Source organism: Mizuhopecten yessoensis, unplaced genomic scaffold (genome assembly GCF_002113885.1).
Source record: "Mizuhopecten yessoensis strain PY_sf001 unplaced genomic scaffold, ASM211388v2 scaffold5141, whole genome shotgun sequence".
Taxonomy (NCBI): Eukaryota; Metazoa; Mollusca; class Bivalvia; order Pectinida; family Pectinidae; genus Mizuhopecten; species Mizuhopecten yessoensis.
In genome coordinates this window covers 772,097-788,949 of record NW_018405900.1, presented here as the reverse complement: position 1 = coordinate 788,949, position 16,853 = coordinate 772,097, and the positions used below count along the sequence as shown (strand labels likewise).

The 16,853-nt window shown below is 37.9% G+C and overlaps 1 protein-coding gene across 29 annotated transcripts in view; it reads left to right on the top strand.

Annotated features, from left to right (window-relative positions):
- Positions 1–16,853, top strand: part of LOC110450250 (cytosolic carboxypeptidase 2-like) — a 143,559-nt gene that overhangs the window by 57,674 nt on the left and 69,032 nt on the right. For 28 of the 29 annotated variants that reach the window (XM_021497671.1, XM_021497677.1, XM_021497663.1 and 25 more), the window contains 3 exons: positions 14,595–14,665; positions 15,551–15,624; positions 16,359–16,524. In XM_021497671.1, coding sequence (XP_021353346.1) covers positions 14,595–14,665; positions 15,551–15,624; positions 16,359–16,524 — 311 coding nt within the window. Of the gene's footprint in view, positions 1–546; positions 1,769–14,594; positions 14,666–15,550; positions 15,625–16,358; positions 16,525–16,853 lie in introns of those variants that run through there. The other variant, XM_021497669.1, reaches the window with a different exon arrangement.

The window sequence follows — 16,853 nt, the reverse complement described above, 5'->3', positions numbered from 1 at the left end:
TGAATTTCTGTCATTTAAACCTGTCTATGTAATGATTCAGAAATGATTTCCTAATTATTTCTAAATGTATCCATTTAGATAAGTTTGTAGTAACCCTTTTTTATAGCTGTATATATGTATACAAAATTAGGTGTTGCAATCTGCAAAACTTGTAGAAGAACACAACGTGAGTGAAATAAAATTGATTAAAGAATTCTTCAGATCAGTAATGGGGGTGTTACCGTCGGGTAGAAGATTTACTACCGTCCCCTGTGTTTAGTGTACTGGCCCTAACAAGGTATAATATAAGATAGAAGGATATAAAACTATTCTATGTTTGTTATTGTATGTACAAAATCAGCCTTTTCATAGCAATGAAAACTAGAGTTTTCCCTTTAAATGTCTGGTGTGTTAGGACAAGTCCAGCTAACCATGCACTACTGCTAAGGCTGCCCAATGATATGTGACCGACAGCTTATGTAAATTCTTTCTGACAATAATCCAACGGAATGACCCGGGTTCAATCAAAAATAGAATATATATTCAATATTAGTTTCATTGGTATGGAGGCCGTGTACCTGTGTGGTAGTTTAAGGTGTGTGCCGCTGTAGGTGTAAAGAGTACTAAAGAGGGCTGTCAGTAGTCACGACCGTCAGCTTGTTACTTATCTCCACTTTGTTTTCATTGGGTATATCATTATATCACTAGTATTAGTTCTACAATACTGGACAAACAGGGATTACTGAAACGTGATCCCCAACAAAAACTTCAAACACCATTACCCTGTAGGACCAGAAAATCAGCGGACAGCAGTGTATATATGGTGTACAATATTGAACAGGTACTTTCAAGTTGGCCTTGGATGGGAAAAACATAGCTTCAATATAATCAATGAACTAAATGGCAACAAGCTGTCCCTGTGTGTGGTAATAATGAGTGCTCCAAGAATTGTCCCGTGGTACCTGTGGTACAGGTGAGGCTGACATTTACCCAGTAATAGCACCTGTGGCTCTGTGAGGCTGGATACCGTCCTGTGCTCCTCAGGTATTGCGGGATGCAACTCTTAAAGTGAGAAGCTGCGGCTGGCATTAATCGGAGATGTCTGTTACATGTGATTAATGATACGAGAGAACTATTAACCTGCTAGCACTCTTGTAAAACTATAGATAAAAGATTCATTTGGTATTGAATTCCTCCTGTAGGGCAGCACGGTGTAACATTAACCTTCTGATGTGTAGCTGGTGTGTCTATAGGAGTTCTGATGATGACTTGTTTCTGTGGAATTTCTACAAGTTGTGATCAGTGTTGAATAGATAGTGATATTTACCTGTAATTAAGTGTACAGGTGTGTGTAAAAAGGTTCGGTCACTTTTGACATTGCCAGCAGTAGGGAATACTAGTGTTAATTCAGCTTTATATCAGACATATTATGGACGTCCAGTGAGTTAAGTGACAATGTGCCTGGTCTTCTATTGGATGTGAGTGTCCTGGTCATTAAAGATGTGTTATGACCAGACTGGACAGAGGTGACCTGTAGTAATGTATCAACACAATCTGCTCCCAGGTGTAAGGGGGGAGGGTGCAGATGGCAGGACACAGCTCTTGCCTTTGAGGTGTCACTCCGATGGAGACAGGAAAAACCTCCTGCCCATGAGGCGTCACTCCGTGGGAGACAGGAAAAACCACCACACAGACGAAGATGATGTTAACTTCATGTTCTTCCCATCAATCGCACTAAACTTCATCGGTGATAACCTTTTAGATAAGTTGGAATATTTCAACAAAGCAGGTAATTGGGTCAATGGAACACCAAATATATGTAAATGTTTTAAATCAAGTCAAGAATCAAGGATTGGTGGGTTGAGGTAATAGATTGAGGAATCTTGTGATTTGATCCATTACAACCTTATATTAGCAATTGATTGTTCCTATCAAAACTGTAATAGTCTATTGGTTGCCTTAGTGACTTATGTAGATAAAAATGGATTTTGTAATCCGAAATAAGTTGTGAGCATACTTTTTGGCAGTGTACATGTTTAATATTGTATAATTAAAGTATTGCATCAATTTGTGATCCAATAAAAAGTGACGGTGTCCTATGGTTACGTGACCAGAACAACACTTACACAGGTGTAATAAGCATACAAGTATAAACAGCGAGAGTAATCTGTGCAATCCAGAGGGAAATTGATCTAGAATCCATTGAAATATGATGAAACTCAATACATTCAATTCATTAAAGCTATAGAAGAGCATCGATATCACGACAAACGCAATTCTATAGGACAGGAATATTTTAATGTTCAACTAAATTATGTAGTTTTCGGATGAGTCAATCAATTAAAAATATATTTGAAAAGAAATCAAATATATATATATATACATTTATAATCAATTTGCTCATGCCGTGAATGAATAGAAAAATTTACATGTCCTTATTCAAACGAGATATTTTGAGAATAGAAAATCTATAGCATTGAAATAGTTTGGTGTCATGAATTGTGGTTACATAGATATGTAGATAGATCCGGTGTTAGCTGTGTACACAGGTAGATAGACCCCTGGTATAGGTAGACCCCCTTCTGGAATAGACTTATGGATCAGGAACGGGATCAAGTACATTGCAGGAAGCTTTGTGTCTGTTCATGACTGACATGTCTTTTTAAAACCGCATGTTCGATTATCTAAATGTGATTTTTTTTGCGTTATTTTGTAGAACACATTTTTCTCATTTTTATACGCCCGTCAAATTTGACGGGAGTATTATGGTATGGGTTTGTCCGGCCGTCCACGGCCGTCCGTCTGGGGTAAACTTTCGTTTGTCCGGCAATCTCCTCCTACATTTTTTTATCAATCTCTTTGAAACTTGGTTTACATTGTAATCATGCTATGAAGTTGTGTCTCCCTTAAAAGAATTTTGATTCGACAATTTTTCCAAAGGTTATTGCCCTTTGTTTATTTCAGTATTTGATTTTTGTCCGGCAATCTCCTCCTACATTTTTCAACAGATCTCTTTGAAACTTAGTAGGCTAAATAATCATGATATGTTGTTGTGTTTCCTTGAAAAGAATTTTGATTCGACAATTTTTGCAAAAGTTATTGCCCTTTGTTTATTTCAGTATTTGATTTTGTCCGGCAATCTCCTCCTACATTTTTCAACAGATCTCTTTGAAACTTGGTATATATTATCATGATATGAAGTTGTGTCTCCCTTAAAAGAATTTTGATTCAACGATTTTTGCAAAAGCAATTGTCCTTTGTTCATTTCAGTAATTAATTTTTTGTTCGGAGATTTTCTCCTACATTTTTTATAGCATGTCAGCTAACCACTCTTAGAATGATGCAGATCTTAATTCAATGTAAGAAAGTATATAACACTATATGCCATTCGACGGGCATATATTGTTCCGCCCTGCGGTACTCTTGTTTTATATGTTTTATGTACATTGATATCAATAAAACCTTACTTTAATTGTATAGTAGTGGCTCCCCAATCTTACGGGAATCAAAGTGTTTGAGGACACATTATTAAGTCCCCACAACAAAGTTTGGAGACTTGCTGTTTTTACACATTTCTTCTCCCCCTATTGTGAAATTGTCCCACTGTTTTCTCAGACTAAGAGTCAGACTCCAGTGAACCTTTACCTGAGTATTTTGGGGCTACTTTAGTGGGTTTCAGCTGGAGACAGCTGACCGGCGTGGCTTTGGAGGTTGAGAAGTTGAAGGTTATCTCCTTGACAGTTCACTGACCTCATCAAGTTTGTTTTAATATAACTGAAGGTTTTATTGAGTTACACAGATTGTAATGACATATTTGTTATTACAAACAATAATTTACCACAGCCCTGTGTAATGTCTGCTACTAGTGGGATTATAGTGAGATTAGCCAAACCACATGATCTGGGCCAGATTAGTGAAAGTCTCGTTAGTTTGGTATCAGGTAAACACAAACTTCTTAACGTAGAAAATTAGAAAAAGAAATGTTCAGATGGGAGAAAAGGAAGTTGCGTAGGAAGTTGAAAGATCATCCAAAAACAAGTAAATAAATGAATTGTCATAATACTTACGCTGACAAGTCTGAACTAACACACCTAAACACATTACAATGATCAGAAGTAGGTTAAACACTTGAGGTCTCAAAACCAATTTACCTGAATATGAACCTTCATGATTAAAACAAGTTGTTTCTTATAAAAGTGTATCATTTGGAAACTGGCTTATGAATAAAAATTAAAAAAACTGATTAAAATGGAAGTCAGTATTTAAGGACAGGTTTTATTAATACTGAATAAAACTGTTTTCAAAGACAAAAAATTGTTTCAGAAAGTGTATTGAAAATGACAATTGAAATTGGGCCATTCAGGAGAAAATTCTAAGGTCAAATAAATTATCCATGCCGTCAAAAGACCTGTATTCTTCACTAAAAATAAATGGGTCTACTAATTTCTTAATTAGATATCTTGGGTGTTGTCTGTTAATGAGCCTATGCTCTGTTACACCTATGAAGGGTCTACTTAATTTGAAACATGCTTTACTATAATGGTGTCCCCCTGGTAAAAATCTGATCCCTTTTGACAATTGATTCTAGTCCCTGGTCAGTGTAAGTCTGGTCCCTGCTGTAAATGGACCCTGGCCTCTGGTCAGTGAAGTCTGTTCCCTGTTTGCTGTGGTCCCTAGCCCCTGGTCAGTGTAATTCTGGTCCCTTTTGGCTGTGGACCCTGGTCTCTGGTCAGTGTATTCTGTCCCCTGTTATCTGTGGACCCTATCCCCTGGTCAGTGTAATTCTGGTCCCTGTTGTCTGTGGACCCTATCACCTGGTCAGTGTAAGTCTGGTCGCTGTTGTCAGTAAACCATGGCCCTATAGTCAGTGTAAGTTGGGTCCCTGTTGGCTTTGTCTTGGCCCCTATAGTCTCTGGTCAGTGTAAGTCTGGTCCCTGTTGTCTGTGGACCATGGCCCCTGATTAGCCTAAGTCTGGCCTGTAGGACATATTTCACTGACTAAATATTTCACTGACTAAATATACCAACCAAACAAACCGTTGCATTGAGTTGTCATACAAGTTATAATGTTGCTATGTCAGTTATCATAGCAAATTATTTACTGTGTAAAACACAACTTATAAAACAAATTGACAAAAACGACTGCAAATGCAGTAATATGATTTTCATTGCAGAAAATTGATTTTTATGAAGTGCTCAGTAATGATGAGGTAATGTGATAATAAAGCAGGCGTGTTAACAAACAGAAACACTGGATGTAGAGATTGTATCATTTTGTAATTTCCGGTCCCATCTTGCTGCACAGTTCAGAGGAAATGGATTTAAAACCTGCCTTTCCCTCTATGTTGGATGTAGATTGTTTAGTTCATTGATCTTTTCCAGTCTATTATAAGCTGTTGGAAGGTGAAGCAAGAACCATGCCGACCTCTGCTACTGAGACATTCTACTCTCAACACACATTCTACTCTCAACACAAACATTCTACACCCAACACACATTGTCAGGATTTATTGCTTATAATTGAGATTCCTTTTAATTGGCATTATTGGTGATTAAATTGTGGACTTGTATAAACTAATTATTTACTGAATGTTCCTTTCACTGATTTATGTCTAATGTTTTGTTTTAAATTTTATGCAGTAAGGTATGCTTAATGTGAATAACTGCTTGTTACGAAGTGATGCTCCTGGCAGTGGTATGTTCTTTACCATAAAAGAAATGTATATTTGGTAGTGGTGAACTGGTTCTGATGTCATAAACAGGTTTTTGTGCAGTTTTTTTTTAGTAGTTCATAGTTCAGTAATCTTCTTTGCAAAATGAATAAAATCATTATGCAAAAGACATTTTAACTTCTTTAGCAATAAGCATGTTTAAAACCAAGCCTGTACAAAATAGATCTCAGATATATGACAGTATCATCACAACTCTACCAGTAAACTATAAGCTGTTTTGTGTAGTGTTTTTTATCAGCTAGCTCTAGTCGTCAGCAAGTTTAGACCAACATGTTTGTCTGATTTTGCTTCCAGAATTGTTACAATAAATGAGCCTTATTATAACCAAAAAGTTTACAATAAATGAGCCTTATTATAACAAAAAAGTGTACAATAAGTGAGCCTTATTATAACCAAAAAGTTTACAATAAATGAGCCTTATTATAACCAAAAAGTTTACAATAAATGAGCCTTATTATAACCAAAAAGTTTTGAGCTGATGTCTCTTTCCATTTGAAATCATCTGATCTAATGCATAGGTTATCCGATCTCTCTGAAATATGTTCACAGTAAACTTGTATGAAGGTGGGACTTTAGAATGTTGGTTCCTGGTGAGACTTCACCTGTTGTCATTGCAAAATAAAATGTGTTGAGAATATCATTACTCCATTGTCATTCAGAGTTTAAATTGACTTATGTTACAAGTAATGCCCATATACAACTGTCACGTTAAAAACATGTTTACAGTACAAACACCTGGAGGTTGATCTACCCACATGGTATATTATTGTGGGGAATAAACTGATAGCTCATCATCAATTACTTGGTAAATACGGACTTCTGAAAAGTAAATGAATGAATTTGTAATAAAGTTGTATAGGACCTCAGATCATGTCAAAATAAAATACAATAGGCTGTATAAATATTGACCGATTTAGTCACCAAACATTTCGTTTCAAATGGTTTCTTTACTTATTAAAGTTGGAGGTGTTATTTGAAGACTCCTGCAGACAGACATTTGAGACAGGAAGAGAGATCATGAAAGTTTAAACAGGACATTCAGTACAGAGGCAGTGTTTCCAGAACAAACTCAATACAATAACGGAGCTATTATCTTGGTGTTCCCTTACACTGGTTGTCCACAGGTCCCAGGGGACCCGTAACAAGATGTCTTTGTTTTCATTGAGGGTGAAAGCATTCATATTAATGAACTTTCTCCTGAATAACTCATGTTAAGTGTTGACTTTGCCTTTCTGGAATCATTGTTTAAGTGTCGGTCTGTGATGTTATCTATTCATCAGCCTGATATTAGTTTACACACAGCAACAAAGCAATTGTTAGAACAATGCCACTGTGAACCACACACTATTTAATTAAGCAAGTTGTGTAACCAGTATTGGGTCCAGACTTCCTTTGTTTGGGCCTACCATGTACACTTTGGTATAAATTGTTTTCTTGAAATAAGCATATCCAAAATTTTTATAAAGTACCTTTATGAAATATACAAAAATAATCTTGACTTATTCTTAACTGAAAAAATGTTTCCTTTTTTTTGAGTAGTAGATTAACCAGGTAAGTTCAAGCGTACATCCTTAGAATGAAGATGGTAGGTGACTGTAGGACAAGTCGCTGTGTAGTCAGCTCCAGTTAATGTGTACAAAAGGAACCGTTCATGAAGCCTGCTATTATGGAATTCTTTTTTACAATAGTTAATGCTCCATTATCAAAGTTTCATGACTTTATAATGGAGTATGTTATGCATGCAATATTTAATGACAGGTGTTGCATTGTTATTCTGCCTCTTTACATGTTCACAACTTTTGATTGATTTTACATAAAGGTAAATCGCCTGTCATAAAATGCTGATGTTCATTTGGATTAATGACTATTGATCCTGACTATGTAATGTTGTTGTTGTCTTTATCAAAGACTGTTTGGCTTTGGTAGTTTCCTGGTATCAGTCATATAACCAGCCAACATTTAATCATACTCTCTATACCTGTCATTACCTGTCATTGTCATCAACCTATAAATCTATATATACTTGTTCATTGACTTACGTGTCTGTTACAACAATAATGGAAGTAACTGAGATTGTATATTTAAGGATCCATGTCCCACTGCACTGTGCTAGTTCACATATATACAGTGACCTCCCCTGTAATTCGTTTTGGATGCAAATGTATCACAGTTGGGGTAGGACACTTCCATTGTCCCAGTACATGTATCACAGTTGGGGTAGGACACTTCCATTGTCCAGGTACATGTAGCACTGCTGGGGTAGGACACTTCCATTGTCCCAGTACATGTAGTACAGCTGGGCTAGGACACTTCCATTGTCTCAGTACATGTAGCACAGTTGGGCTAGGACACTTCCATTGTCCAGGTACATGTAACACAGTTGGGCTAGGACACTTCCATTGTTCAAGTACATGTAGCACAGCTGGGCTAGGACACCTCCATTGTCCAGGTACATGTAGCACAGCTAGGCTAGGACACTTCTATTGTCCAGGTCCATGTATCACAGCTGGGCTAGGACACTTCCATAGTACTTGTAGCACAGCTGGGCTAGGACACTTCTAGTGTCCAGGTACATGTAGCACAGCTGGGCTAGGACACGTCCATTGTCCAGGTACATGTATCACAGTTGGGCGAGGACTCTTCCATTGTTCCAGTACTTGTAGCACAGCTGGGCTAGGACCCTTCCATTGTCCAGGTACATGTAGCACTGCTGGGGGAGGACACTTCCATTGTCCCAGTACATGTAGTACAGTTGGGCTAGGACACTTCCATTGTTCAGGTTCATGTAGCACAGCTGGGCTAGGACACTTCTAGTGTCCAGGTACATGTAGCACAGCTGGGCTAAGACACTTCCATTGTCCAGGTACATGTATCACAGCTGGGCTAGGTAACTTCCATTGTCCAGATACATGTATCACAGCTGGGCTAGGACAGTTCCATTGTCCAGGTACATGTATCACAGTTGGGCGAGGACACTTCCATTGTTCCAGTACTTGTAGCACAGCTGGGCTAAGTCACTTCCATTGTCCAGGTACATGTAGCACTGCTGGGGGAGGACACTTCCATTGTCCCAGTACATGTAGTACAGTTGGGCTAGGACACTTCCATTGTTCAAGTACATGTAGCACAGCTGGGCTAGGACACGTCCATTGTCCAGGTACATGTATCACAGTTGGGCGAGGACACTTCCATTGTTCCAGTACTTGTAGCACAGCTGGGCTAGGACCCTTCCATTGTCCAGGTACATGTAGCACTGCTGGGGGAGGACACTTCCATTGTCCCAGTACATGTAGTACAGTTGGGCTAGGACACTTCCATTGTTCAGGTTCATGTAGCACAGCTGGGCTAGGACACTTCTAGTGTCCAGGTACATGTAGCACAGCTGGGCTAAGACACTTCCATTGTCCAGGTACATGTAACACAGTTGGGCTAGGACACTTCTATTGTCCCAGTACATGTAGCACAGCTGGGCTAGGACACCTCCATTGTCCAGGTACATGTAGCACAGTTGGGCTAGGACACTTCCATCGTCCAAGTACATGTATCACAGCTGGGCTAGGACAGTTCCATTGTCCAGGTACATGTATCACAGTTGGGCGAGGACTCTTCCATTGTTCCAGTACTTGTAGCACAGCTGGGCTAGGACCCTTCCATTGTCCAGGTACATGTAGCACAGCTTGGCTAGGACACTTCCATTGTTCAGGTACATGTAGCACAGCTGGGCTAGGACACTTCCATTGTCCCAGTACATGTATCACAGCTGGGCTAGGCCACTTCCATTGTCCAGGTACATGTATCACAGTTGGGCTAGGATACTTCTATTGTCCCAGTACATGTAGCACAGCTGGGCTAGGACACCTCCATTGTCCAGGTACATGTAGCACAGCTGGACTAGGACACTTCCATTGTCCCAGTACATTTATCACAGCTGGGCTAGGACACTTCCATTGTCCCAGTACATGTATCACAGCTGGGCTCGGACACTTCCATTGTCCAGGTACATGTAGCACAGCTTGGCTAGGACACTTCCATTGTCCAGGTACATGGAGCACAGCTGGGCTAGGACACTTCCATTGTCCAGGTGCATGTAGCACAGCTGGGCTAGGACACTTCCATTATCACAGTACATGTAGCACAGTTCGGCTAGGACACTTCCATTGTCCAGGTACATGTATCACAGTTGGGCTAGGATACTTCCATTGTCCAGGTATATATAGCACAGCTGGGCTAGGACACTTCCATTATCCCAGTACATGTAGCACAGTTGGGCTTGGACACTTCCATTGTCCAGGAACATGTATCACAGCTGGGCTAGGCCACTTCCATTGTCCAGGTACATGTATCACAGTTGGGCTAGGATACTTCCATTGTCCCGGTACATGTAGCACAGCTGGGCTAGGACACTTCCATTATCACAGTACATGTAGCACAGTTCGGCTAGGACACTTCCATTGTCCAGGTACATGTATCACAGCTGGGCTGGGACACTTCCATTGTCCAGGTACATGTATCACAGTTGGGCTAGGATACTTCCATTGTCCAGGTACATATAGCACAGCTGGGCTAGGACACTTCCATTATCCCAGTACATGTAGCACAGTTGGGCTTGGACACTTCCATTGTCCAGGTACATGTATCACAGTTGGGCTAGGATACTTCCATTGTCCAGGAACATATAGCACAGCTGGGCTAGGACACTTCCATTTTCCCAGTACATGTAGCACAGCTGGGCTATGACACCTCCATTGTCCAGGTACATGTAGCACAGCTGGACTAGGACACTTCCATTGTCCCAGTACATGGATCACAGCTGGGCTAGGACACTTCCATTGTCCAGGTACATGTAGCACAGTTGGGCTAGGACACTTCCATTGTCCCAGTTCATGTAGCACAGCTGGGCTAGGACACTTCCATTGTCCAGGTACATGTAGCACAGCTGGGCTAGGACACTTCCATTGTTCAGGTTCATGTAGCACAGCTGGGCTAGGACACTTCCATTGTCCAGGTACATGTAGCACAGCTGGGCTAGGACACTTCCATTGTCAAAGTAGCTCAGTCAGATGATTCCTGGTCAGTAGCCCCGCTGATATTTTAAACTCAGAACTCAGTTGTTGATTAGGTTTTGTTTAAAGACCTGCAAATTGTGTTTTTTCTTTTAAGAAATGAATTATCAAAGCTATAAACAATTTCAAGTGCAAAGTTGCAGTTTTTGACAGTAATACGGGGTTCCTTATATTGAATTTCTGAAATATATGCAGTAACTTGTTAGGTGTAAAAGTTAGTGGTATGAAGAGAACACTGGTATAAATGGTCAAGACTTTTTCCTTTGTATGAAATATCACATCCCCATTACAAATCAAACATAGAAACTAAATGATTGTAGAGCCCTTACAGTCACACAGAGGGATCAGATGATATAGATATATCACTGGTATGCTTGACAGCCATCTGTTGTGTTGAAACCTTGATATCTAAATCTTTATTTCTATTTGCCAATTGATAATGACAGGTGTAAAGGTTATATATGTTGGTGTTGACTCCTGGACAACAGTTCCCTGTGTGAGTGTAGGACTGTGGTATAATAGGACTGGCTGTATTGTCTGTGGTCTGGGACATTCCTCTGTTACAGTGTTACCAACACACAAAGGCAGAGTCTCTCCGTCATAGTCAAACCTACTGTACCCTATTGTTACATATATATTTGCTGAATATCAAAACAAGTCCAGATTGAATCAAACCATTTACATATATCGGAGGTGCTATATTTGGGTAAATGTACTACACTGCCAACTCTTCAACACATTTTTGACAATCAATATTCACCTTGAACATGTGTATTTAGTTATATAAGTCCTAATAACATCTTTGAATGCAAACATGAACTATTTAACTAGAGGTCAACTTCTAATTTAGATAAATAACAAGATTCATTAATCATTCAATTAGATATTAACAATTGTAGATATTGTGTATTTAGTTGTAATATCACTTGCCAAGGATTCAGTATCCTTTGATAGAGTGAGGAGCAGTTAACAGTAAGTCAAGGGCACACAGGACAGCGACATTTCACATTGATGATCTGATACCCACCTTGTTTTGTAGATAACGGAGGATACAGAGAGGAATTCGCGTATATAAAAGGTTTACTTTTTACTTTCAATAAGTAGGCTAAATCAACAGTAGTACACAAAGCTAGAAAACCTTACAGACGTTGTTCCTGAACAGAGCCAGATCATTGTGTTTAATACCAAATCATTCCTTGCTTTTGGAAAGCAAGTATTCTATTCACTGGAACAACAAAAAATTCTGTTAAAAGGAAGAATATCTTTGTTCTCAACAAAAAAGTGTTCAGATAAAAAAAAATAAAAAAAAATGTATATAATTTTTATTATTCTCCTCAAAGAAAGTGTTGACATGTATTTCTGTTACAAAGTGTTGTGGAGAATATGATTACTCGATCAAAAAATGGGGAATCTTCAATACTCTCAATTTCTTTCCATTTTATGTAGATAACAAATAATAATTTCATTTGGAATAACTATGGTACAAAATTTGAAATGTCTGAGAAAAACTAACAATGAATATCATTTTAAAATGCTGTAGTTTAAGATGTTCTATACAGTGAAAACAACAAATTTGTGCAAAAAGCAACATGTAGGGGATTTTGCTAATTTCTGAAGTCAAAAATGAAAGTGAGAAAGGGGAGTCCCTCTCCAGAAGAATGAGACTAGTATCAAACATATGTACAGGTACTCTTTATACCACAGATAGTATGAGACTAATATCAAACATAGGTACAGGTACTCTTTATACCACAGATAGTGTGAGACTAATATCAAACATAGATACAGGTACTCTTTATACCACAGATAGTGTGAGACTAATATCAAACATAGATACAGGTACTCTTTATACCACAGATAGTGTGAGACTAATATCAAACATATGTACAGGTACTCTTTATACCACAGATAGTATTGCATTAATCAAAGTAAGCATATTAAATACAGAGTAGAATTCTCAACAGAGAAAGAGTGCTTCTCAACAATTGATCATATTTTGGTTTCTTATGTTGGGCACAGGACTGCCAGTATATATTTAATTATCATGACATGTTTAGTATGCTAGAAATGAATCAAAAGGAGACAATGTTTTTTTGTGTTTGGTTGGTGTTATTGAGATAAATGTGTTGTAGAACGACTGCCGTTTTTGTTGTCATCCTGTGTGACAGGCTGACTAATATTTCATATCTGTTTTGCAATACAATACAAGATACAAGATACTTTATTTAACGTCGCATACAGGAAAACAAGGAACATTATCTCTTGAGAGCTATTATAGCGACAAACATATGTAAAAATAACAATAACCTACTATATTATAGTATAAGTAAAGGGAGATAATCACAACTGTCTGTGTATTGCAATACATTTGTATACGGTTTTACAATATGTTATGACAGCGCCTACAGGTTGGTGTGGAAAACATCAGATAACTGACTGTTGATGGTCTCCTACCCAATTGTTGATGATTTTGGTGACCCTTACCCTGGTACATGATTGTGGAAGTAGAATTTCTATTTACTGCTAGCAGTAGTGACAATATAAGATCTTTGATTATTGTTAAATCTAAAACCCAATATTTGCACTCTACAACCTACCAATCAATGTGTGTTAGTCTGTGATTACTCATTGAAAGAAACGTCAATAATCGATGAGGATGTCACAATATGATTGCTAATTACTAAGACCTGTCTACACTAGGATTTCAATGTTCTGAGCAGGAAATTAGACATGTTAGAAGACTGCATTATATAGTCAATATATTGAAATTAGAAAATATAATATGTGGATGATTTTATACACAATTAATCCTCTATAAATTAAAACATTTCAGGTGTTGCATGAATGAATGCTGTAAATACAGCAGTTCATTGATGTTTAGAAGTGAGCATGTTTTTGATGATGACAAAATTAGATTAAATGTTCATGAAATAAATAAAATCCTTTCACTACATACCAATTAAGGAACAGCAGACACTATTATCATAGGAACACTTGTGTGGGGTGACTGTTTAAAAGGACAGCCTTACAGTGCATCGGTACTGACTGTCAAACTTGAATGTCCCCTGTAGAAATGGAGTGAGTTGTATTTTGCCGCTATTAAAGGCTGTATTTGTGTGGCTTTTTCCTGTAATTAGCCACACAATTAACGACATCTCACTTATTGTCACTAGTATTGATTGTCAACCATTTACGTGTACAACCATCAATAAACAGGCTTTGATCTGAAAAACACCAGACAGTCAAGCTTATAATCACCAGGACAACACATATACAAATGTGGTACCTAGTGCTGAGCTCAATATATATATAAATCAGCTGTTGATATAACCCATCCACGAAACAATTGGATTAGCAAGAAGTTCTGTCCATTCTGTTTTATTTAAGTGAAGAGGTTTTTTAACGAAACAATACAAAACATCTGTGATGTGAGTTGGTTGGAACTCGGATGCGTCCAGATCATTATAGCCGATTCTAGGATGTTTATATTATGCTGTGATTTGTGAGCCATGTTTTGTAATGTTGGACTCCGCTAGTTATTTTGCAGAAGAATCTTCAGGTAACACTGCATAGATTTACATTTTTTTGTAACCTTTTAACTTGACTGTTGAGATATGCCATTCCCAGATTTCTCTCTTACAGTTGTACTATTAATCAACAGAAATACAGTTATTGTGATCCAACAAGTAAAAACCAGTTATGGGAACAGAACAACACTACAGTCACTGTAAACGATTTCAACTGAAAACTGTTTCTTTTGTTGATAATTAATATGAGTTGTTGATTTGTCCTTATGTTGTTGTTTATTCGCGTGTTTCAGACAACAAACTACAGGAGGAACTATTGAGGACCACACAGCTTGTGTACAGCTACCAGGATGGCCGAGGAATGGTACGTACCGTTCACTCATTAAAACAAGGACACTTTTCAGTTTGTACAACAATGCAGCATCCATTGTTCATCTGTTCATCTGTCAAATTTTCTTCAAATGACTTGAATGAAGACCGAGATGTTAACAGTCATGACCTCTAACTTGCTGTAGCCATTTAAGCCTGCCTAGTTTATTCAAATGAATGACCTTGTCAGAGCTACTTTCAAGGTCACAGGTTGAACATTTTATGAACTTTTATTTACCATAAGAAATATCAGACCTAGGTATTCTGCAAAAATGTTCGCGTCTAAGATCTGTCTAACTGAGATATTTTTAATTCATCAAGTTTAGATATCAAATTAATACAGGTGAGTGAAATACAGGCCCCATAGGCTACCTATCTATTAAAAATAACATGATCATACCATGTAGAATTCTTTACGCTGATGTCTAGCTGAAACATTCATTGCAGTCAGGTTTTGTAGCTCTTGTTTTAAATTCTACAGTTTAAATGATATCAAGATCCATGCTTCTCAAATGACTCCAGTTGCAATGGAATCTCACTAACTGTATGTGTTATACCAGCATATTGATCCCCATAGCATAGACACTCCACCTCTGGCTACGTTAAACATTGCAGAAGTTGGACTTTTATAGTGACAAGCATCTACCTGCATGGATTTCTAGACAAAGCACTTATGTATGTTAACTTGAGGTTTAAATGGATGGCAGGGATGCATTCCTTACAGGATAAACGTCATTGATGAGTATGTCCCTCTGCTGTCTGGAATGGATTGCTGCTCCTATTTGAAATAGATCAAGTCTATTTTATCTGTATGTACGAATAGGGGTGTCAGGTTTGGTTCAAGGTCGCTTGTCCTCATTCTCTAATCCTTCATTGACAGGTACCAAAGTTACGGGAGCCCAGGAATCTTTACGCCTTGGCAAAGGAGTTTGGTCCACAACAGTCTGCAAGATGGTAAAAACGATTTTATATACAAAAGCAGTTATTATTGTAGTGAGAGCGGGAATATGATATTAAAGGATGATTTAGGCCTTATTTGGGCCTTTTTTGGCCCCCAAATGCATCAAAATTAAAAATTTGCAATAGAACTTTCAAACGACTGTTTCTTTAATTTTGAATACTTCCCCAGTACTATTATGTTAACATTTATTTGTGTTTTCAATTTTATCTGCCATGGTAACCAGGTCATATTTGCATAAATTATTGAAATTTGATTATTCAGTCAATTTTGACAGGTTTTCACCATGGCAACAATAATTAGAAATATAAATATTATTATCATAATAGTATTTGTGAAGTATTCGAAATTAAAGAAACAGTCATTTTAAAGTTCATTTAAAGGTTTTGAATTTTGATGCATTTGAGGGCCAAAACACACCCAAACCAAACATAGTCCTTTTAAACATTTTAGTGACAACTGTTTCTTATTTATTATCCTAATTAATGGAGACAAAAATATTGTCAATTATTTGTTATTATGTTCAGTGATAGGTATGGCAGATCTAACAATATAATTATTAAAACATTAGAGGATTATTTCTGGATGATAACATAAACCAGTTACAGCTTACCTTTATTGTAAATGAAATTATGAACATTTGTCTAAGTTGTTTCAATTTTCCATAAGTTTAGCTTGAGTGATATCAGGATTCTGATTTTCAGAATACTATCTTCTTTCTATCTGACAGGCCATCAGAGATTCAAGTCCTGGAAGAGAAGGTGCGACACATCCGGTATATCCCTCCTTCTCCCGAGCCATTTTACAAACAGCATGGGCAGGAGCGAATGCCCATGGTGCGAGGCGAGGAAAGAGGTGCAAATCTAGTCTACATGTACCAGCCCAGATCTAGCTTTGTAAGTACACAGGTTGGGCTGTATGTATTGACAGACCCTCACTCAAGCATGGATTATAATTGAGTTACACCTTGAGATGCCCTCATTCTAGCCCTGGGTATAGACTTACATTTGAGAAACTCATTGCCCAAGTATTTAGATGTTCTTGTCAAACCCTGCATGGATGTGGGGTTGGGTTATACTTCGAGATGCTTTTGCCAGACTTCTGAAGAAAATAATTCCAACATTCTAAAATTACTTTTTACTAAATTAATCTGAAAATCAGCTAGCCATCTGTCCATGAGGCCACTTGGTTTTTACATATACATATTTGCATATACAAGCTTATA